The sequence below is a fragment of the Tauraco erythrolophus genome, chromosome 30 (assembly GCF_009769465.1).
Source record: "Tauraco erythrolophus isolate bTauEry1 chromosome 30, bTauEry1.pri, whole genome shotgun sequence".
NCBI lineage: Eukaryota > Metazoa > Chordata > Aves > Musophagiformes > Musophagidae > Tauraco > Tauraco erythrolophus.
In genome coordinates this window covers 397,160-420,004 of record NC_141494.1, presented here as the reverse complement: position 1 = coordinate 420,004, position 22,845 = coordinate 397,160, and the positions used below count along the sequence as shown (strand labels likewise).

Below are 22,845 nucleotides of genomic sequence, written 5' to 3'. Positions count from 1 at the left end.
GAGACTCCCCCGGGACCCCGGGCATCACACAGAGGCCCCCCAGGGAGCCTGGGCATTGCACAGAGACCCCCTGGGACCCCAGACACCATGCAGAGACCCCCCCCCAGGGACCCCGGGCATCGCACAGAGACCCCCAGGACCCCAGGCACCACACAGAGGCCCAGAAGAGTTGTCCCCATGGCCATGGCAGGATCAGGATCCGGCCCCGGCCCCCACGCCGGTGCAGGACGCGGTGAGGGATGCTGCAGCAGGATGGGGGAATGGAGGCGGCCACGGCAAATCCCAACTCCCTGAGCCAGGCCGCTATAAATATCCCGGCCTTTCCGAAAAGGGGCCGGAGGTTGAGCTCTTCCGCTCCGGCTCCAACGGGAGGGGGAAAAATAAACGGGCTCTGCCGGGCCAGCAGGACCCTACCCCAAAGCCCCCCAGCCCTGGAAAGGTGCCGGCAATGCCAAGCAGCCAAAGGGGGTGTGGAAAGTGGGGTTCACCCCCAAATTGCTGCTCCCCTCCCTCCGACAAATCTTCCGCTGCAAAAGCGCCCGGCAGCATGCACAGAACTCACCCGCCCACGAAGGGCTGCGGCCTGGGCACAACCCTGTATCAGCCGCCAGAGAGTCCCCACGCCGGCGCAGGGGGCAGCTAGCAGCTGCACCCAGGCAAGGCCAAGCTTTGCCGGAGCTCGGCCACAGCAGCAGACGGGTGCCAGACCCCACCGCGCCAGCAAACAGGAAAAGTCCCTTCCTCTCCCCCTGCGCCGGCGACGCCGGATGGGTCCAAAGTCCGCGGCAGCCGGCCGGCACTTCCTGCCCGTGGCGGGGAGGAGCAGTGCCCGTGGCTGCAGCTGCTGGGTGCCAGGGCCAGCAGCACCCCAAAACAGGGTGCTGATCCCCGCCTTGGGCGCCCAGGGATGCTCCGACCCTGCGGGATGGCATCGCCTCGGCACTGTTCCCGTCCGTGGCCTCGCCGTGGCCAGCGGGCAGGATGTGGCCACGGGGTGACCCAGCTGCCCTCAGGGACAACCCCGCAGCCAGGCAGCGCCCGCAGCCCATCCCCTTGGCGTCAGGGCACAGAGGAAGTGGGTGCCCAGCTGTGTGTGCTCCCCTCCACCCCACTGCCAGTGGGGAGACTTGAGGGAGCCCCCCCGGAGCCCCCCATGCCTCTCACCCTGGCGGCCGGGCCCCGGCTCCCAGCCCCACCCCGCGAGCGCAGCTGCCGAAAACGGGCAGGTCGTGACACGTCCGGGGTGGCATAAACCGGGGCCGTGCCCACGCCGGACCCGCGCACCAGCACCCCCCGGCCAAACTCGGCCTCTCTCTCGGGCTGCGGACGGACAGACGGACGGACGGAGCGGGGCAGGGCTGAGGGGGGGCTGCCTTTTCTTTCTGGCCCCATTTCCTTAGGAAATGAGGCTGCCGGAACCGGCCCCCGCCATAACGCCTCAGCTCACTGCCGGATCCGGCAGCGCGGCAGAAAGGCCTTGGGGGGGGTACAGCCCCCAAATTCGGCATTGCAACCGGTCCCTGGAGCGCTGGAAGAGCCTCCACGGGGAGCCCCAGGAGCGGGCTCAGCCTTATACGAGCCACCAGTGAACCCCTATGTGACACCCACCCCCCCCACACCAAGGAGTTCAAGCCACCACAACCTCCCCTGGCTCAGATGCCTCCTTCCTCCCCCCAAAACCACCCCCTGGCACCCACCGGGCCTCACGTCCTCGTGCCCAGCGAAGGGCGACGGCTGGGGCTGGATCCAGCCGCTCTCCCGGCTCCGAGCGGTTGTCGGCGGCGGGTCCCCCAGGCCGCGGCTGCCCCAGTTGCCCTCTCCGCGGGGGTCTCACGCACCCCCCTCACCGCTTGCCCACCCCTGTAACGAGTTGTGTCTGGTCTCAGCCCACCTGGGTGCAGGGGCCTGGCACCTCGGCAGCCCCAGGGAGGGCGGCTTACGGCCCGGCCCGTGTCGGCACACACAAAATGACTTCCCTGTTGGGAAACTACCGCTCGGCGGCTCTGCGTCACCGCCGGGCACTGGGGAGAGGAGCGAGGGAGTCTGGGGGCATCGCGCCAGGCCCCTCAGCACTGGGGTCACCCGTCCCAGGGGTGCCCGCCGGGGTCCCCCCAAGCTTAGAAGGGAGGGTGGTGTGGGGGAACGGGGTCGTGCTGGGTGAGAGCCCTGGGACCCCCCCCCGGCTGCGGGTCTGGGACCCCCAGGATGGGGCAGCGAAGAGGGGGGAGAACCCTCTTTGCGTGAGACAATCGCGGCTGCCACCCTGGGGGCACCCAGAGTTGGCAAAGGTGGGGGACTCGTGGAGCTCGGAAGGGCTGGGGGGTCCCGGAAGGGCGGGAGATCCTGGGGGTCCCTTTAAGGCTGAGGGGGTCCCGGAAGGGCTGGGGACCCCAGAAGTCCTGGTAGGGCTGGGGCGCCCTGGTGGGGCTGGGGACCCCAGAGGTCCTGGTGGGGTTAGGGGGTCCTGGTGGAGTTGGGGGGTCCCGCTAGGGTTGGGGGGTCCCGGTAGGACTTGGGACCCCGGGGGTCCTGCTAGGGCTGGGGGGTCTCGGTAGGGTTGGGGGGTCCAGCAGGGCTGGGGGGTCCGGGGGTCCTGGTAGGGCCGAGGCTCCGGAGAGAGTTGGGGGTCCCGGCAGGACGCCCCGGTCCGAGCAGGGGGCTGCAAGATGGGGTCCTCCCGCCGCCCCCGCGTCCCGGTGCCGCCCCCAGTGCCCTCCCCGCTTTCCCAGAGCGCTTTCGGGGGCCCTTCCGCGGGGTCGCACCCCTCGGAGGGGCCGGTCCCGGTGGCGGCCCCATTACCTTCCCCGGCGCCGGGTGCGGGGTCCCGGTGCGGGTCCGGGTCCCGGTGCCGGTGCCGGTGTCCAGCTCCAGCGGCCAGGCGTGGCCCGGCGGGTGCGGGACGCGGCGCTCCCCCGCCGCCCGGCTCGGCTCGGCTCGGCCCGGCCCCGAGCACAGCTCCCACCCTGGACACCGCCGGCATTGCAGGGGCCGCGGCCGGCCCGGGGGGGCGGGCGGAGGGAGGGGGTCCCTGGGGGTCCTGGGAGGGCTGAGGGGTCCCGGCAGGGGCGGTCCTGGGGGGTCCCAGTACGGCTGAGGAGTCCTGATGGGGCTGGGGGGTCTGGGCAGGGTTGGGGGGCCCTGTCGAGCTGGTGGGCCTGGGGCTAAGCAGTGCTTGGGGGTCCCAGTGGGGCTGGGGGTGCCAGGGACTCAGTGATGTGGGGGCTTGGTAGGGGTTCCTGGCAGGGCTGGGGTTTCTGGGGGTCTCGGTAGGGCTGGGGGTCCCTGGCAGGGCTATGGCGGGGTTGGCACGACTGGGGGTCCTGGGACGTGGCGAGGCTGGGGGTCCTGGTAGGGCTGGGGGGCCCCAGCTGGGGGGCCCAGGGGCTCAGCACTTCATGGCTGGGCTTTCGGGGGGGGTCCCAGGGGTCCTGGTAGGGCTGGGGGTGCCCAGCAAGGCTGGGGGTCCCCACCAGGGCTCAGTTACGCTCCTGTTTGCTCCTGAGCCTGATTCCCGCTTTTTCCACGGATGTGCCAGAGCCCTCGGGGGACCGAAACACCGCAAGGGCAGAAACCCCCGGGACACGCCGCAGTCAGCATCGGGCGGCGTTGCACCACTTCCAGCTCAGGGCCCTTCCGCTTGCACAACACCTGCCGCGGTGCTGCCACCGCCGCCGTGCTGCCACCGCCATGGTCCTGCCACCACCACAGTCCTGCCACCGCCACGGTCCTGTCATCACCACCTGCCATGATCCTGCCACTGCCATGGTCCTGCCACCGACACGGTCCTGGCACCACCACCTGCCACGGTGCTGCCACTGCCACGGTCCTTCCACCACCATGGTCCTGCCACCAACATGGTCCTGCCACTGCCACCTGCCACAGTGCTGCCACCGCCACCTGCCACGGTCCAGCCACCACCACCCACCATGGTCCTGCCACCACCACCCACCACAGTCCTGCCACCACCTCTGCCGCCCGCCATGGTCCTGCTGCTGCCACGGCTGCTGGTGAAATCCCGCAGCTCCAGCCATCAGCCAAGCTGGACTGGGACCTCTGGGGCATCCCCTCCTGCGGGTCCCCAGCCTGCCCAGAGGGACCCACACAGGGGACACCCCTGGGTGAGCCCTGGAGTGTCATGTCCTGCGTCAGCTCCCAAATCCCAACCATCCCTATCGCTCCCAGTCCAGAGAGCCCGAACAAGGCGGCACTGTCCCCGCTCAGTCAGGTCTCTGTCCCGAGCCGTCAGGGTGGCCCCCCTGATAATACCCCAAGTGTTTGAGACCTTGTTTCAGCTGAAGAGCCCTTTTTTTTTGGCTTCTTGTGTTGCCAGAGGACATGGTGCCCCCTACAATCCCCCCCAGCGATGTGTCTGGGCAGCTTTTCCGAACCCACTGGGTCCAAAGCCGCTGCGGCAAAGAGGTTTTGGTCCCTGCGGCGCAGAGGGACCCCGCATCACCGTGTCCCCCAGGGGTTTTGCCTCTCGAGGAGAGCCGTCGCAGGTTTGGGCTGTCACACGAGTCATTCCTTGCAGGAGGTGACACCCCGCTGTGCCCATGGCCTCGGGGAACCCCGAAAACACAGCAGCTTCACCCCCGCAGGGATCAGCATCATCCGTCAGGCCCCAGTTGGCATTTTCCCCGTGCCGGGTGCGGCAGGGCCGAGCTGAGACCCGATCTGTTTAGGAGCAGGGGACATGGAATCCTCTTGGCTCCTGGCGGTGGCAGGGAGAGGAGGAGGAGGAGGCAGAAATAGCCCGGCTGAAAGCCAAGCGCTGGCAAAAGGACTTGGCACCGGCAGAAATGAGCCGCGCACAGGGAACGGGGAGGAAAAAGAAGGAAGAAAAATCTCCTAAAGCCGCAAAGGAATGTTAATCCCAGGCAAAGCCCAGGGAAGAGAAGGGCGAGGGCCGCGCTCAGCCTCTCAGGTGCACGGATCCACCCTGTCCCCCCAAAAAAAATGATGTTTTGGGGCTCAGTGGGGCGCCAGGCAGGGAGACTCGCAGGTCGGAGAGGTCGTGCCAGGGTTCCCTTTGCCGTCCCCCTTCCTGGGGTCGCTGTCCCTTCGGCACCGCATCAGCGCAGGGGCCGTGGTCACGGCCTGGTGCCCACGGGTGCCATGGCAGGGAGTGGGGGCGGCACGAGGTGCCTCCCACCCCTGGCTTAGCAGCAGCCCTTCTCCCAGTCCTGGCAGTGATGCCAGCTTTGGGTGTCTCCCTCCTATTTCTGGCTCCCTGTCCGGCTTCGGACACAAAGCCGAGATATTTTTGCCGTGCAGCATCAGGACCAAACACCTCCAGACTCAGTAACGCCACAAAAAAAAAAAACATTTAAAACATTTTCTGGGGTTTTTTTTTGCACCAAACCTCCCTGTGCTTGACTTGCACAGTGCCCTCCTACAGCCCAAGGTTCAGGGATCCCGCGACACGCCTGTTTCTTCTCCTTGGCAGCTGGAAACGGTCTGTTCTCTCCCCAGATCCTGAGCTGGAGGCTGCAGGAGTGAACTGGGAGTCACTGCGGGAAATCTCCCACCCTCTGCGGGTTTAACCCATCACCGTCTCGGGGGGGCCAGCGCGCAGGATCCCCTCCTGCGTGTCCGCGTCCGCCCCGGCGCGGGTGGGAGCCGCTGACTCATCTGCCCATCCATCGTCCCCCCCGCCCCCCCGAATTCCGAGAATTCATCGAGCGGCTCCGAGGGGCTGCATTGCAGACCCAGACGCGCCAGCAGACAAAAGCGACGCTGCGACGCCCGCGGCTTCTTCCCAGCACAAAGAGCCCGGCCGCCATCGAGCCCGTCCATCCCGTCATCCTCGGCAGGTAAGGGGTGGTGGGATGCGGGCGGAGGGGGATGGAAAGCAAGAGGATGCTTTTTTTTGGGAAGAGATTTGAGTGGAGGGGGGCGTTGGCACCCCAGGGTTATTTTTTGGAGAGGGAATTAAGCATCAACCAGCAGGGATTAAGCAATAAAGGTGTTTTTGCTCCCATGGGATGAGTGGACCACCAGGATCCCAGGGGAGACGCTCTTCCTTGGGGGTGACACGCAACACAGGAGGTTGGGGGTTTTTTCTCTTTTTTTTTTTTATCACCTTTTCTGGATATTTGATTTTTTTATCTCTAAAAAGTCACTAAAGTCCCTTTTTGCCCCCTTTGAGGCTTTAAAATCCATTGTCTGCAACATCTGTCACCATTAGACAACTGGGTGTTGTGCAGAAAGGCACCGGGGATACATTCCTGGGGAGGGGCTACTTGAAAGCACCGTGCCTCAGTTTCCCTGGGGGGGACAGAGGAGCCTTTCATAGCCTCGGAGCCACACCAGGAACCTGAGATTTAGCCACCGGTCACCCCTCACCGCAGGGACAGGGAGCGAGGGAGGGCGTGCTTCAAGGTATGTCTGCATCATCCGTCAGGATTCTGATTCCCAGGGTTTAAAACGAGGGAATCATCAGTGGGAAAGGAGGATATTTTGGGGTGATTTATTTTTTCCCCACCTCCGTTGCCAAATGCGTGGAGGCGAATGACATCATCCTGCCAGGGAAAAGCAAGTCAGCGCGGCAGTGACTCAGCTCAGGCCCGGCCGTGCAGGAGAAAAAGCCGAACGACGTCCCCTCCTGCTCTTTCCCAATTCTCTGTGGATCCGGGTGGGGTTGCGGGAGGGGCTCTGCGGCACGGCACAGCGGGATGGGATGGCACAGCACGGCGGGATGGCGAGCACACAGGTGGCACTGGTGGGGTGGGTGGGGTGTGATGGCAACGCCGAGCAATGCTTCTTCCAGCCCTTTCCAGAGGGTTCCGTCGCGGTCCCCTGGGGCGATGAGATGCCATAAGGGCCAGGGAGGGAGGGGACGTGGGGGGCAGTGGGGGAATGCGCAGAAACCCCCCTTCGCTGCCTGCTCCATGGGGGGCTCAGCATGGGGAAAGGGTGGGACCCTTTGGCACAGTTTGGGAGAAAAAGGGTTCATTTGGATCCTGGTTTCCATCCTTCCTGGCAGGGTGGGGTGTGGGAGACAGCCCGTCTCTGCTCCCCACTGATGCCACCCCACAGGCATTGAGGTGCCCGGGATGGATCTCGGGAGATGGGGCTGGGAAGGGGCTAGCCCCCCCACCCTGGCCTTCCTTCCTACGCTGCTCTTTGTGCAGATGGGGAAACTGAGGCACGGGGTGACAAGTCCCACTGCACGCCCCTCCAAGTTACGGCTCAGAGAAGGGCCGTGACCGAGGCCATGGATAAGACCAGTGGCAATGCTCAAGCGTTTAGACCCAGCCTAGAGTCAAACCTCCATGGCACCACACTCTCCTGCTCCATCAATTTTTTTGAGGGGGAATTCGGTCAATACAGCAGCGCCTGGGAGTTTCAGCTGCTCTGGGGCCGCAGTTCTCCTGTGCCTTCGGTAAAGCCTTTCTCCTCCTCCTCTCTCCCCTCGCCCCTTTTGCCTTCACAGCCCGAAAATGCTGGACACCATCAGCAGCCAGTATGACTCCTTCATCTACTGGAGGATGCCGATCCCGCGGCTGGACATGGCGGAGCTGGAGGGGCTGGGGCTCAGCGACGTGGCCCTCTACAAACCCAAAGGAGGGCTGGGCAAGCTCGCCGGCGAGCGGGACCGGGTCAGCCAGGACCTCTCCGAAGAAGAGGATGGTCTGCTGCAGTTCAACAGCTTTAATTTCTGGAGAGCTCCTATCGCCAGCATTAGCTCGTTAGATTTCGATCTAATTTGAAGCTCTCCTTTCTGCCCCTCCTTGCCCCCCCGCCCTCTCCCTCTCTGCTAGGCATGCAAGGATCTGGTTTTGTTGTTGATTTGGAGGTGGTTTTTTTTTTGTTTCCAGGCAGTTTTTGACATTGTTAATTAACTCAGCAGCAAACCCCGGCCCTGATGGTGATGGGCTCCCCAAAAAGCTTCAACCTCTCTCCACCTTCCCCCTCTTTTCTTCCCTTCTTGCAGCAGCACTGGAAGTACGACGACGGTGCAAGCGGGGGGTAACAGCATAGGGGGCAAATGTGAGGGGAGGGGGCAGAAACAGCCACCCCGTTGCCTCACGTCCATGTGCCAGCGGGTGCGGGAGATGCTGGGGGGTTTCTGCCACCACCCCGCACCCTGCGTCTGTGTGACCGTGGGCGTCCCCGTGTGCTGGGACAAGAGTTTTGAGCTCATTTCTCGTGTGCTTTTTTAAGAAACTAATTTGTGCAAAGGGAGCAGCGCAGGACTGATGGGAATCGTCTTCGTTTTGCGGAAAGCATCGTCCCCGCTCCTCTCCCCGGGACGCAGAGACCGCCTGAGCTCCCGTGGCCCAGTTTCTCCAAAAGCTGCTTGGCTCCTTAACCTTCCCCTCAGGATAATCAAGGTGGAAGAGGCAGGGAAGTGCCCAGGACATGAGCACAAACCTCTTTCTTGAAAGAAATAATCTCTTTGAGCCCTGTGGCTTGAGTCCAAGCAGGAGAAATGAAGGCCAGGAGGGTAAATACATACAGAAATGCTCTGACCTTGCTTGGTGGGGTCAAGGCTGGATGTTCACTGCCCAAAATCCGATTTTTCTCCCTTTTTTGTCGCCTGTGTACTTTATCCCAGCATGACTCCTGACTGGGACAGAGGCTGGGTACATTGCGGAGTCCGGATGGGTAACGAGAACTGAGCTGAAAGATAAGATGGAGAATTTAGCTTGATCTTACCCTGAAATGAAAAAATGTCTGGTTCCCCAGCTAATTAATCAACCCCTTTAAAAATAACAATGAAAAAACGCTGCATTCACTTAAGTGGAAGCCTTGCATTTTCCTCGGGAGATTTTCACCTGCTCCCTCTGTAGGCTGAGGTTTATTTCTGAGCATCATCTTAAAACAGGGGGGGGGAAACCCAACCCAGAATAATTTTTGGCTTTTGAACAAGTTGGTTTTTTTTTTACCAAGATTGTTTTTTGGGAGTGAACATGACTGATTTATCTCCAATGTGCTTTTTTGGGGGTTTGAATCGTGGGAAGTGATGTGGAGCATCCCGAAACTGTCCTAAGAGTTGGGGGGTGGTATGTGGACAGGGGGAGGCTGAGGCAGTGCTTAAAAGGTGCCCAAAAATGAGGCAAATATTGGAAAAATCTGCACTCTACTATGAAAACGGAGCGCAGCTCTCCTGTAACCTTCAGAAACGACCCAGCCTGCTGACTTTGAACCACCCATGGAAAACCAGAGGGGAAAAATGTAAACTCTCCTATGCAGAGCTGTTTGATTTCTGTATTTCCAGCCGGGAAAACCCGCAGGAGAAGTATTTATTATGAAACTTTAAATAAAATGATTTAAAACCATACACATTCCTGTGGATACTTGAAAAAAAAAAAAAAATCCAGGTAGACCAGCATCAAGTTCTTTCCGTAATTTGCCATTAAAGTGTTTTAATTTAATGGCGAGGCGAGAACTGACACAAGGACACATCCCCGTGCGTCTTCACAAACGCTGCGAAGGGTTTAAGCGTGGGAAAACTAAGCCTGAGGGATTATTTTAACATAAGAACATTAAGGATATTATTTAACCGTCAGCTTTTCCAAACCCCACAGGCACACATCCCAGAGGAACCCCGGAGAAGGAAGAGGCCCCCGCGTTCCACATTTACCTCAGAACTGGCACATTGAGTGTCGGGGCACCCAGAGGGGAGCCCGATCCCGGGCAGAAAGGCCCTCAGAGGAGACAGAGGAGCACAAACCACCTGCATACACACATATATATGTGTATTTATATATTTATAGACACAGCAGAGCCCAGGGCTTTGTGAGGCGCGCCCCGCCTCAGGGAGGTGCTGCCGCCGCCGCCGCCCTTTTATACTTGGCGCCAAAACGCCTCAGCCGGAACTAACTGCGGGGGCGCATCACCCACATCCGCGCGCAACTCCACAATATTCTTCCGCTAGAGAAAATACTCCTCTTTTAGGGGCTCCCCCGTTGCTCGTCGCCTTCCTCCAGGCTCCTGGGCGGGCAGCTGGACGGGGAAAAGGAGAATTTTCCTAAGGCCGCCCCGCCTAAGGCCCAACCCGCCTTCCTCCGCCGGAGCGGCGGATTCTTTCCTTGCTATCCGCAGTATCCTTCCGCCTCGCTGGCGGGTCGGCCATTTTGTGTGGCCGCGGCGGGAGGGGCGGGAACTGCCGCGCGGAGCGGGGCGGGGGCGGTGCCTGTGCGCCGGGAACAGCCGCGTGAGTGGGGCTGGGGGGGTGTGAGACCCCCGTGAGGGGCGGAGTTGGGGTGAGGAGGGGGCAGGAAGGGGCCGTCCCCTCGGGGGGGGCGGTCTGGGGGTCCCGTCGGGGTGTCCGTGCGGGGGGGGGGGGCGCAGGAGGGGCCCGGTGGGGGGGGTCCTGCCCCGGGGGAGCGGTGAGAGATGGACCCGTCGGGGGGGGGGGTCCCGGACCAGGGGAGGGGAAAGGGGCTCCTGTGCCCCGCCAGGGGGGGTCTGGGGGTCTCGGGGCGGGTGTGCGGGGCTGACCGCCCCCCTGCTGGTCGGGGGGGTCGGGGTTTGGGGGGGGGGGGGGGCGTGTCTGTCAGCCGCAGTCCCGTGCAAATGCTGGAAATAACTTAAAATCAGGAGCGAAAAGGCCTCGGGCTGAATCCCTCCCTGGCAGCATCCCGCCGGGAAGCGAGTGGGAACACTGGGAGAGACCTCCACAAGTGGGAAAGGTTCGGTTCGATACGGGGAGGAGAACGGATCCAGCAAAACTGGTGCTTTCTGTGAACGATCCAGCCGCTTCCTTTTCCGAACGCGCCCGGAGCGGCGACGCCGTTCCCAGAGATCCATCAGCTGGTGGTCGACTTTGCCAACGCGGAGTTCGGTGCGGCGAACCGCTCGGAAAACACGCACGTGTTTTCAACGCGGGCCATAAGAAGGAATGTTTAAAAAAAATTGTTCTCTGTCCAAAAGGGGGGAAAAAAACCCCAAAGTGGAAAGTCCTAAAGGGCAGAGGGGACCGAGTAACTGCGCTGGGCTCTTACCGGCCCCAGATGTTGCGTGGAATAACTGCTCGGAAAAAGCCGCGCCTGCGGAATGGTCTTAGGAAGTGAGATGTGTTTGTGGAGGGAGACGACGTGGGCGGTGTATCCTGGTGGGATTGAGGGGTGAGGGCTACTGGTAGCCGGTTCTCTTGGTTGCGGAGGACAGGGTGGGGTGTTTCTCTTGAAAGAACAAGATAATGAGAAAGAAGACATGGAACATTCCAACTATTTCATAGAACTGTAATTGAAGGGAAAAAAAGTCAGTCGAGGGGCTCGGTGCTGTCGGAATCGCCGTTGCGCGGGGTGGCACGGTGCCCGTTCGCGCAGACGTTGGTTTGTAGCCGCTTACGAGCGTCGTACACGAGTCGATGGGCAGAGTTGAACGTCGGTCTGTGACGGGACTGCCATGCCAGCGCAGCCCTGCCGTCGGGAATAATGCTGTAGTTCACTATTGCCGTGATTCTGCTGTGGTTTGTGTAGTTTGGAATAAATAGAGACACTGTTCTCCGGTACGCGGAGCGCGGCTTTGGGGTTCTGCTCCTTTTTTGACCTTGAACAAGTCACCAGAGTTACCAAGGGTTGGTTTATCCTCTACCAGCAGAGAACAGGGATATTTCCCCCGTGCTTGGTTGCAAGCGCCGGCGTGAGTGTCTTGGAGAAATCGTGTCCATAAAGTGCTTTAAAACCCAAGGTGGTGTGCAAGGAGCGCCAGCAGCTTTGCCGTTGATTTTACAGGTTCTGCTCCTGGAACTGGATCCACATGGGCCAGTCGTCGTGTCCGTGCCAGGTGCTGTTGAGGTGAGCAGGGTTTTGCAGGAGCTCTGGTGGCTCGTGGCGTCTGAGCCACGCGCTGCCTTCTCGTGACGTTTCGGGGCACGGAACTGGAAAATGTGATACACGTTTGTGCCTGTTTATGGGTCGTGTTGGGTTCTGTGTGGGAAGATGGTGCGTCCAGATGGGCAGCGCTTTTAAAATGTCTTTGCCTCCCTGCTTTTTGTTTGTTTTCCGTTCCACCTTTCAAAGCAGCTCGCGGCAAACACTTGTTCCCATGTGTGAAGATGTCCTTGGTGGACCTGGGGAAGAGGTTGCTGGAAGCGGCTCGCAAGGGCGAAGATGACGAAGTGAGAAAGCTGATGGCGAGCGGGGCGCCGTTCACCACGGACTGGGTACGTCGGAGGGCAGACGTCGGGTTTTCTGTGCAATACGGGTTGTGCCTGTGCTTTTTAGGGCTGAACCTGAAGGACACAGAAGGAAATTGCAGCAGTAAAACCGGAGTGTGGATTGGCAGAAGGTACATCTCTGGATTTCTGAGGTGGAGCAGGTTCCAGATGAAGCACTTTAAAACCCAAAACCTTCCTCAGGCAAAGCTGAGTTGACAGTTGTGTGAAGATGGATCTCAGCCTAATGCACGGAGCACAATCACGAGTTCCGTGCTGTCTCGGACAGCGATGTGTCTCCGGTTTGGTGCTTTGGGAAGTGCAGTTCCCAACAGCTGAGATAAGTGATGAGTCAGCTCAGACTGGGAGAACCGTTAAACCTCTCAGCAAGAGGAAGTTCTTTGAAGAATGTTTTATTTAATTGTTTAAACTCCCTCAGTCAAGAAACTCATCTTTGGAGGGGTTTTTTTTGGTTCTTTAGAAAACCCAACAGCCTGGGTTAGAAAGGGAATAAAAGCTGTAACAAAACTGAAGAATAACATTTATATAAACAGGGAACCTGAGTCTAATGAACAGGCGTTCGTTAGCTGTTTTCCATCACCATTTGTCTTCGTTTCTGAACTTACCAGTCTGTTCCTTCATAACTTTGGGAGATGAAGGAATTAACTGGATCCAGCGGTAGCAGATCCCGGTTCTGTTGTAACACTGCCCTTTCCTGGACAGCAGGGAAGTCACCTGCTGCGAAATAGAAATGGGAGAGGTGTTCTGCTGTTGGAAAAGCAGCTCAGTGATAAATGGATGGCGCAGTGGAGAACTGGAAAGCGTGTTTGATCTTCAAGTTATCAGCTGATGTAAAGATCCTTAAAAAGTTTAACGTTTGTTGGGAAGATTGTTGGATGTGCAGCCCCTTATTTCCAAGTGGAGAAAAAAAGGTTAAATTAATTTATTGCAGAAGCTTTGATATTTTTAATTACTGCCGGACATACACGAGGCGGTTACTGTGCCTGTCCAGAACTGACAGTAACTCTTTTCAAATTAACACGCAGCTGGGGACGTCGCCTCTTCACCTGGCTGCCCAGTATGGCCACTATTCGACAGCCGAAGTGCTGCTCCGAGCTGGTGTTAGCAGAGATGCCCGAACAAAAGTGGACCGGACGCCACTGCACATGGCTGCGGCTGACGGACACGCTCGCATTGTGGAGCTGCTAATTAGGGTAAGTGTAGTCAATTAGGCGTCGCTTTAGGGCTGGTCTAAACGGCCCGTGGAGCGAAGTGCTGGTGTCCCTGTGTAAATGGGCGCAGGCAGCACCTTTAGAACGTTATTTCTTGCAGAACGGGGCCGATGTGAACGCCAAGGACATGCTGAAAATGACGGCTCTGCACTGGGCCGCCGAGCACAACCACCGAGACGTCGTGGAGCTGCTCATCAAGTACGGAGCCGATGTCCACGCGTTCAGCAAGTTCGATAAGTCGCCTTTCGATATCGCTCTGGACAAGAACAATCCAGAGACTCTCGTCATGCTGCAGGTGGGTCGAGGACGGAGAAACTCGTCGGTGATTCTCTGACTCGCAGCTGTGTCTGCGCTGGAGCGAGAGGGATCTCGTGTCTCCAGTGGGATCACTTTCTGTGTGCAGAGAGCACTAGAAATACGGAGGTGGATGAGGTTTGGTTTATTTCTGCATCAACCAGTGTGTGTCTGTAGGACTCAGAGGGCCATGGGGTTTTGTTGCCGCGCATTTTGCACAGTGGTAGCGTAAGTTGCCAAGTTTAGGTGTCAGTTTTGTCACAGCTTTTGCACTGGTGACCCTGACCAGTGCTGCAGAGAGGAATAATCTGCTTCTAAAATGTTTTAAGGATGCTAAATACCGCAGAAAGCGTGACGAACATGTGGCTGACCCCACTTCCTTTCCTAGGAAGCAATGCAGAACCAGGTAAACGCTCATCCGGAGCGAACGGAGCCCATCGCCAACACTGTGACGCTCACCTCACCGCTTATTCTTGCACCAGGAGAAGTTCTCAGTCTCACGGGTCTCGTCTCTTCAGCAAACGCCAAAACAACCTCAGGTAAGGTTTTATATGACCTCGAGTAGGAAAGTCTTGGAAAAAGTGCTTCAGATTATTTACCAGTAGAGGGCACATGGCCATTTAGTAGAGAAGTGGTGAAATCCAGGCAAACACACCCAGCTCCTGCTTCCTGCCCCGGAATATTTTTGCTGTCGAAGGTAACAGAGCAGATTTCTAGCTGATGTCAGTAAAGGTGGTTCCACTGTGAGTGGCAGAGCTCTGCTGAGCTCAGCTGTGGGGCTGCTCCAGGGCTGTTACGAGCAACAGAGCTTGAGAAAATGGATCTGGCTGATTGCAACAGAGGAATAACGAGAATTACTGCCCGTGCCAAATCCTGAGCGCTGCGGAGCGGTTTGCTTTGTTCTTTACTGGCTCCAAGAGTTGGATGAGTGTTTTGCTATATATAAATGTTGACTGAGGAAATTGCAGAATAAGCAGGTCTGTTGGGTATGTGGCTTACTCCTTGTTTCTTCTGTCCCACGTTAGGTGGAAATAATTAGGTTCCTCATTGTTCTGCGAGCCTTATTTTGGTGGGGAAAGCACTTTTAACTCAAGGCTGAGTGCGAATTCTTTTTGTGTAATTCCAGTTTTCGCAATAACTCTTGAAGTGAATTGTCTGTATTTGGGGAAATCCAAACCATTGTTTCTTTTCAGTCTCAAGGAGGCTACTAAACACAAGTTTTGTGAAGCTGTTTGGCCTCATCCTGCAAACACTTCTGCTGTGAGTAATTCTTTGGTCAGTGGGACTGTTCACATGCATGAATGTTTGCTCAGTAGCTAGAGAGTGCTTTTAAAATCCCAGGTACTGGTGTTCTGTGGTCCCACCCAGACCTCTTTGCCTGTGCCTGGCCACAGCGACTTCAGCAACGCTCCAGACTTGCTCTTGCAGCTTTGAGGCACTGATAAATCCTAATTTAGAAGGGGAAGAATGACCAAAAGTGTTTCTCTTCCACCTGTGAGGACAGCGCAGCGTGACTGGCGCACATCATCTTTGGTCAAGGATATTCTGCAAACTCAAAGGGGCTTAAAACTTGGGATTTTTGTACCCTGGGTGACGCCGCTGCCGCGGTCAGCATCACCGTCTCTGCCTGGAAGCGGAGTGGGAGCCCCAGAGGCCAACATCCTGCTGAAAGGCTGTTAGAAAGCTGCTCGCTTCCAGCTGAAACACATCCACAGCCTGTTTAGACCTTCTCCTGGTGCGAATGCAGCCCTTAGCTGAAATAATTCTTCTTTTTCCATGCCTCCATCCCTTTGATGTGGAAATTGTTCCTGTCCCCTCTCTGCCTTTGGCCGGGCTAAGCATGCCGCTCACCCTGAGCCCCTCGAATCCATCCACGGTGTGTGGGTGAGCAGCGGTCCAGATGCGCTCTCGGCACTGGCCTTGTACATCCCCACCCCTCGCCACATCTCTCCTGGTATATCTTGCAACATAATCACCTTTTTCAGTGCTCACAGCCCTGGAGTGGCTTATTTCCACGTGTGACTGGGCTAGAAAACCCCGGGATTTTCCTCCGTGACTCTTCAAGCGTTGGTAGTAGCCAGTCAGGGTGAAAACAGCCGCCCTCTCCTGCTCTGGGCCACGTCAGAAGACTTTTCTCTCGTTTCCCACGAGAGGGCATCAGCGACTGCGCCTCCATTGTAACAAAAATCTCTTATTTAGTGCTCACAGCCAATAATTGTTCTTGCCTCTCTTAAATTCCCTTCGTCTTCCGGTAAGTAAAGTCTCTCAACCTTTGTAAAATCAGCAGCCACTGAGAAAGAGAACATCTGTTGCAGGGGTTAAGGCAGGGGAACTTTAGATTGACTTCCCTTTGTGTGCTTATAATCTGTTATCTATGCTGGCAATCAGGCACAGGATCCCTTTTTTTCTTTTTTTTTTTTTTTTTAAGAGGAATTGTGGGTTATATGCAGTGAGTTTGCGCCTGGTTAGTTAATTTCCTGTTCCATTCTTATTGAGTCTGCCTTGGAAAAGGAATTGCTGTGGTCAATTGGAGGAAGAAACATTGTTTTTTGGAACCGAGAAGGTTTGTTTTTCTCATTCAAATCAACACCCCATTGCAGTAACTTACTAAACCTGAGAGGAGGAGGAGGAGAGGACCTGCACGCCCAGTACCTTGAAACCAAGTGTCGTTGGGCACCGTGGCTGCGTCTCGAAAAGCTGTCCACGGCTGCAGGCATGCCAAGCAGCCTGGCAGGCAGCCTGCCTTCCTGTAGTGCTTTCCATAAAGCTGGAGCTATCGGCTCACGTTTGCTATTCTTCTTGTTACGTGATTCAGAAATAACGTAATATTTGCTTTAAATTTGATTAAAATGATCATAAAGTATTCAGAGTGGGTACAGTTAGTCCTAAAGTGGTATCAAAGCCCTTTTTACGGTAAGTAGAGGCACCTCTCATGAAAAATGGTCTGTACCACCTCCTTTTGAGCCCAGAAGATACTTCGTACCTGAAGCCTTGGCCTCCAGATGACGGAATTATCGCATTCCACGTTGGTTGTTTGGACACGGCAGGTCCTGGCAGCCTTTCAGTTCACCCTGGTCTTTCCCACGCAGGTGGCTCCCACGTCTCCACGGTGCAGTTTGCCAACTCGACCACCTCCGTGCTCGCCACGCTTGCGGCCCTCGCCGAAGTATCGGCACCGCTTTCCGACTCGGGCAGAGACTCAGGTAGGGGAGACGGGTCAGGGGCCGATTCAAATCCGTGTAGCTCCAGCGAGAATCTTGCCAGGAAATCGGAGGAGATTGAAGATGTGGAAGTGAATTTGCCTTCTTTCAGAGTAAGGAAGAGATGGTGATAAGTATTTGTGAAGCAGGGGGTTAATTTTGTTTGTTTGTTTATTTAATCCTAGTTCAAGCTTAATTAAAAAACCAGCCTCTGTTACCCAAAGAGGTGACGTCGTTTTTGTTAAGCAGCACGTCTGACCCCGGCATCACAGTGTGTTGCTCTTGACGTGCCTTAAAAGTTACAGAAAAAAGTAAAAACCCCACACCCAACGCTCCAGAGCGTGGGTTTACTTTAATATATAAACGTAGATAAATACTTGTTTAAGAAGGAGACTGTAAAGTTTTCTGTCCCTGGTTAGTGGTGAAATGTTGGTGGTCAACAAACGTTCGGAGTCTCTTGAGACTCCGGTAACTTTTTCTTACGGAAAGGTTTGGGCATTTTTTGTGTTTGTTTGTGGAGTGCAATGTTTGACCTTTAATGAACTTCAGATTTAGAAATTTGATAAAAGTTTATACAATCCTTTCGCCTTGGAATTCCTTTATTTTCCCCAAAGCTAAGTGTTTTTCCTAGAATCCAGAAATGAGCAACTGGACTTCTTTAAGCTGCTGGTGCCCCACCACCGGTTCCTTGACCTGCGGCGCTCCAGCCTTTTCCTCCTTGGCACCCGAGACGCGCGCAGCGGGTCGCATCCCCTGTTTCCTGCGCTCGCAGCGGAGGCTGGGAGCAGGATGCAGCCCAGGGTTTGCGATCCCGATTGTTGGGCTGAGTCACACACAAAGTGTCCCGGGGAGCAGAGCGGTCTGCGGTCACCTGGCCAAACTAAACAAGTGTCCTCGTGGCCGTGGTGGCCACCGATGGGGCTCCTGGGGCACGAAGGGTTGTTTTCCATGTGGTTCGTCTCCGTTAGAGCTGGGGGAAGGGTTGTGGAAGGAGGCTTTGCAGAGCCAGGTCTGCTTAGCAGCTGCCTCCAGCTCCAGGCTTCTTAATTTAACGAATATTCTGTCTGCTAGTACTTATTAATTCACACAAAAATGCTGGGTTTACTCTAGAAGACTTGTTTTGCGACGGTGTAGTGGATTTTCTTTCCTTTCCCCGACTGAGGCTGCATTTCCAGGTCGTTTTCCGAAGCAGACGCTCTGCTCAAGCCGCCTTGTCACTCGGCTTCAGTTTCTATTCAAGGAAGAGAGAAGGAAACGCTGACTGGTTTTTTTTTTTGGCATTTACTTTGTTTCTCAAGGTGAGACGGAGGAAACAGCGGAAGCGAGTCCCGTCGATTCTGCCGTACAACACGCGGTCGGCGGCGGAGGGCAGCGCGTCATCGCCATCGTCACCGACGGAGCTCCCCTGGGCAGCCTCCCCGCAGCCATCCCCACCAGCGGCCTCAGCCCACCCTTCATCCTCACCGTGCAGGACGGGCAGCCAGGTGAGGAGGAGCTGAGCCTCGGCAGGCAGCGCTGAGGATGAATTTCAGGAAGAGAAAAATCGCTGTGGACGCCACCGAGCCCCGCGAGGCCGGCGGCTGGAGGGAGCCGGCGTGCCGGCGCGGTGCTGTAACAGATCCGGGGCTGCTGGGCTGCCGGGGGGGTTGTAGTGCCTGCGTGACTCACGCCAGCGGTAAAGCTTGCCAAGCCACTTGTTTGTGGCTTAATTCACGCTGCTGCGCTTTAATTTAATTTAATTAAGACCAAAAATTCATAGAATCATAGAATCATAGAATGGTTAGGGCTGGAAGGGACCTTCAAAGGTCATCTAGTCCAACCCCCCTGCAAGGAACAGGGATATTGGGGGTTGGACTAGATGACCTTTGAAGGTCCCTTCCAGCCCTAACCATTCTATGATTCTATGATTCTATGAATTTTTGGTCTTTGCCTTGAAACCCAGCACCTTCAGCAGAACGTCGCGGGAGAAGGAATGCCGAGCTGGCTGTTGTCTCTTTGCCATTCCTTTATCTCGTGGCGAGCTTCCCAGCCTGGGAGTAAATCACTCGACTGATGAAACCGCAGCCCGTTACCTTTAGCAATGACTGTTGTTGTTACAAAACTCAGTGTTAGGCCAGTAATACCAGCTTAAATACACCTTTTCCTCCTGGAACTCCAGTGACACTGCCTGGGGCAATGCAACCATGTAGATCGTGTTCAGTACAGCAGGGCAGAGCTCCGGAGTGCTCGTACAGTGAATTTTTGTTTCCTCAAGGGATGTAATTCATCCGCCTGGTCTGCTACCGACAATTCTTTCAGCACGTCCTAGGGACACTCGATTATTTGGATTAACCTTGGTGCAGGAAAAAGAGGATTAGGAAGCAGAGCAGCTCTCCTGCAACACGCAGAGCGTTACCGTGTGAGATGGGTTAATGCAGTTCTGTCTGTTTACAGACTTCATAAGCGAAAAGTAATTTTTCTAAAGCTGTTAATTATTCAGAATTATTTGCCAAATTACTGCAAATAATTCCTGGCTCGTCACCCATTCGTAGTCTAAGGAAGACAAAGGGAGAACTGTTCAGGTAGAGCCACCTTCAGTGGCTCACGTGGTGCCTTTCTCCTCCTGGGCTGGACGAGTTCTTGCCACTGGCTTCCCAAAGCGAAACCCACGTTTGCAGATTTGAAACATATTTGTTCTCTGGAGCATTTGCAGCTCCTGCATCTGCTTAAAGCCGATTCAGAGCTTAGCCAGCGGGGCTGCGTGCAGGGAATTTTCGAGAAGGGTTTTGTGTTCCTCTTGCTTAGTCCCAGCTTTTAATTGCATTACTGAGGCACCAAAGTGAGAGTTTTTACCTCGGGTGCTTTTCTGAGATGCAAATCTTTGACTTCGGATTCTGTCAGCCCCGTTGGGTTGAAATCCTTGGGTATTTCAGAGCCCTGAATAAAGAAAACTGGGAACCTGGTCCAGAGTTTCTCTTCTCTCCGGGAAGACTTTGTCATTGCTGATCCACAGGTCTCCTCTTTTTCTGCAGAACCACACTGATGCGCAGACTTCGGAGAAGACTTGGGACACATCTGTGCAAAAGCATGTCTGACACTGTATAATTTGTCACCTTTTAATTTTCCAGTTCTAACTGTACCTGCTGGTCAGGTTGCAGAAGAGACTGTTATGGAGGACAGAGATGACGCAGAAGGAGAGGAAGAGCCGCTGGCCAAGAAGCAAAAAGTGGAGCAGAACGTAGATGACTCAAAGGAGGACAAGGTAGATGCTCCTGCTTGTAACTTCAATTGCCGCCATCTCCCGCGCATTCCTCTGCCGTGCCGAGGGTGTCGGGTGCCCCGTCTGCTGAAGCCATCTTGGGATGGGAACGAGCTGCGCTGCGCTCGGCTGAGCCCAGGGACATCTCTAGCAAACAGCTTGGAGGTTCCCTGCTCCTCCTGCTCACACTCCTGCATTAGCCATGAACACGCAGCGGCTGAGGAGCGATGCTCAGTTGAGTGCAGGCAGGAGGAAAAAGTCCAACTCCATCACCTGGTGCCGTTTTGTCCATGCCGAAGCGGGTGATGAGGGTTTTCAAATCCCAACCTTTGAAACCCATCGCGGTGAGGTGATGTGTGACTTCCCAGCCCACCTCCCTGCACGCCGTGGGGACCTCCGCCAGCTGCTTGGTGCCTTCCCTTGTCCCAGTTGCCTCCGGTAACCCGTGAGGAGCAACCCAGTGGAACGGCACTCGACCCAAGCACGTTTCTAGCGCTGCCTGACGAGCGTTTTGGGTTTGTAACTCGTAACCATGTCCAGGTTGGGCCTCAGCGTGGGCTCTCTCTCAACTTGTGTTTCCCGTAGGACAGCGTGGACAGGGAAGTGCTGCAGCAGCAGTTGCAGGAGGCGAGCCAGCAGGCTCAGGAATATCGCAGCCAGCTCTTGCAGAAGGAGCAGGAGGCGGAGGAGTACCGCCTGACGCTGGCAGCCATGGCGAGGCAGCAGCCCAGCGGCGCCGAGGCGCCGGTGCTCGCCGAGGTTGACCCGCTCGCGGTAACCTCCGGAGACATCAAGGAATCCGTGCTGGAAACGGATCAGCCGACCGATATCGCTGTGGAAACTGTGACCTCCTAATCCTGGGTGACTGATTGAGGTTTGTAAAGGAAAAGAACTCTTTTTTTCCCTTTTTTTTTTTTGGTTCAAGAAGGTGCTGTTGGCAGGCGGCGTGGAGAGCACAGAGGGCTGTTGTCAAAGCCACCCCACCCGCAGGGGCAGAAGCTTCTCCAGCCGCTTCCGACGTAACTCCGCTTCCAGCACGGTGCCAAAGGTGCTTTTAAAGCTCGACCTTGAGAGATGGGAAGCTTTTTAACAAAATTTTAGCCAAAATTTTATTTTGTGATGTCAATACCTGCATTGTCGGGGAGCGGAAAAGAAATACCCTCGTTGCCAAAGCAGCTGGGATCAGCCCGGCGCTGCCTGGAATTCCGGCACCGAAAAGAGACCTGAGGTGTTCGCTGCCTCCGGCGAGGTCGAGTGACCGGATCGCGCCTTCAGAAAACGTCGTGTCTTGGGGTGTTGCTTTAAAACCTTCGGAGGTGTGGAAGGGATTTCCCCTTTCAGCCAGGAAGCGAATTACGTGGGTTTTTTCTTCCAAAACTACGAATCTTTTAGATTTGAGGCAACTTCCAGCGCAAGAGCCGGCGCCGAACACGCGTCCGCCGGAGCACTTGGCGCTCTCAGGGAATACCGCGCTTCGCCGCCTTTGCTCCAGGGAGGGTCTGGGGGAGCTCTGCGTCAGGATGACAGGAAAAATTCCTTCATTTTATGGTATTTAGTCAAATGTATTTGACACTTCTGCGCCGAACCGGAGCGCTGACGGATGACACACGCCGAGCTGCACGTGCGGCGGTGGCTGCGAGACAGCTCCTCGCCGGATGAAAACTCGGAGCTCTTTTGGCCCGTGGCGTGTTGGTTCGGGGTTTGTTGGGGATTTTTTTGGTCTGAGTTCTGTGACCGCCAGCAGTATTCGAGGCAATAATTCCATTTCTTGGCCCCTCCGTTGCGTTTTTCCCTGCTGTTTCCAAGCGTGTCCAGATATTTCCGTCGGTTCAGGGTGGTGCCTTTGCAACGTCCCTGCCGATGGATCAGCCCATGTCGTGGCGTCGGTGACGGAACACGGACCGATGAGTCTGAACGTACGGTCGTGGCTCTGAAGGAATTTCTCACCCCAAGAGGAAACTGCTTTTCATCCTAAAATCCGTCGGTTCCTGGAGGCTGGGCCTGAAAGGAAGGTGGGATGTGCCCAAATCCCATCTTCGGCGACATTCCGCTGCGTTTCACCGGCAGGCGAGGAGGGTTTACGTGACTGTTCTTCCTGAGACTCGCTGGGTTTTGGGAATCTAAGTGCATTTATTTATCACCAGTGTAGCTATATTTATAAACAAGACTTTTTGTACCTTTTTCCAAGAGATATTTTGCAGACAGCTTTAATAATTATTTTTTATCAGTGAACGTTTGGATTCCTGCTTATTGATTGCTTCAGCGTTTCCTTGCTGCCTTCGAACACGTGTTAAGTATTTCCTTTTCTTCCCCAGAACATCGACAATTTGGGTCTTTTTGGACTAAAAATCTACACCGGAGGGTTGGAGACAGTATTTGAGTAAATCCAGGCGGATTCTTTTAATACTTGGACGTGTTTATGGATGTAAAGGGGCACTGTCAGCTCTGGCTTTTACATTTTCCCTGAAATTTGTGCTTATTATTTGTAAATTTGAAGAGCCCTGACAGCTGTAGGGTAGAGAAACGCTGTGTTGTGGCTTGGACAGCGCTGCGATTCTCAGTTCTTTCCATCCTTCCCCTGAAAAGCGTCGGGTTTGCCAAAAAATCCCTTCAGCTGAGAAACAAACTTCCCCTTCAGAAGAGGAGGGGGAAGGAAAAAAAAAAAAACACACCAAAAAAAAAAAAACCCCAACAAAAAGGGGAAGAAAATAAATAATAAAAAAAAAAAAAAAAAAGGGAAAGAAAAGAAAATAAAAAAACAACAAAAAGGGG

At 56.0% G+C, this 22,845-nt stretch overlaps 2 protein-coding genes across 2 annotated transcripts; both read left to right on the top strand.

Moving 5' to 3' along the window:
• Positions 1-7,442: 7,442 nt before the first annotated feature.
• On the top strand, positions 7,443-7,712 carry MLLT11 (MLLT11 transcription factor 7 cofactor). Its single transcript, XM_009986196.2, has one exon. It carries the CDS (start codon positions 7,443-7,445, stop codon positions 7,710-7,712), a length of 270 nt encoding a protein of 89 aa, XP_009984498.2.
• Positions 7,713-11,984: 4,272 nt separating this feature from the next.
• On the top strand, positions 11,985-21,122 carry GABPB2 (GA binding protein transcription factor subunit beta 2). Its single transcript, XM_086628232.1, has 8 exons — positions 11,985-12,118; positions 13,156-13,323; positions 13,442-13,636; positions 14,024-14,174; positions 16,725-16,838; positions 18,134-18,319; positions 19,943-20,076; positions 20,659-21,122. Exons 1-8 carry the CDS (start codon positions 12,011-12,013, stop codon positions 20,926-20,928), a joined length of 1,326 nt encoding a protein of 441 aa, XP_086484358.1. The 5' UTR covers positions 11,985-12,010; the 3' UTR covers positions 20,929-21,122.
• The last annotated feature ends 1,723 nt before the right edge of the window (positions 21,123-22,845 follow it).

What these genes read in the sequence shown, in the direction of transcription:
- MLLT11 (XM_009986196.2), top strand. Translation starts at nt 7,443, where the DNA reads ATGCTGGACACCATCAGCAGCCAGTATGACTCCTTCATCTACTGGAGG.
- GABPB2 (XM_086628232.1), top strand. Translation starts at nt 12,011, where the DNA reads ATGTCCTTGGTGGACCTGGGGAAGAGGTTGCTGGAAGCGGCTCGCAAG. An exon ending in CGCCGTTCACCACGGACTGG is followed by an intron (nt 12,119 to 13,155) that starts GTACGTCGGAGG and finishes ATTAACACGCAG; the next exon opens with CTGGGGACGTCGCCTCTTCA. An exon ending in TTGTGGAGCTGCTAATTAGG is followed by an intron (nt 13,324 to 13,441) that starts GTAAGTGTAGTC and finishes TATTTCTTGCAG; the next exon opens with AACGGGGCCGATGTGAACGC.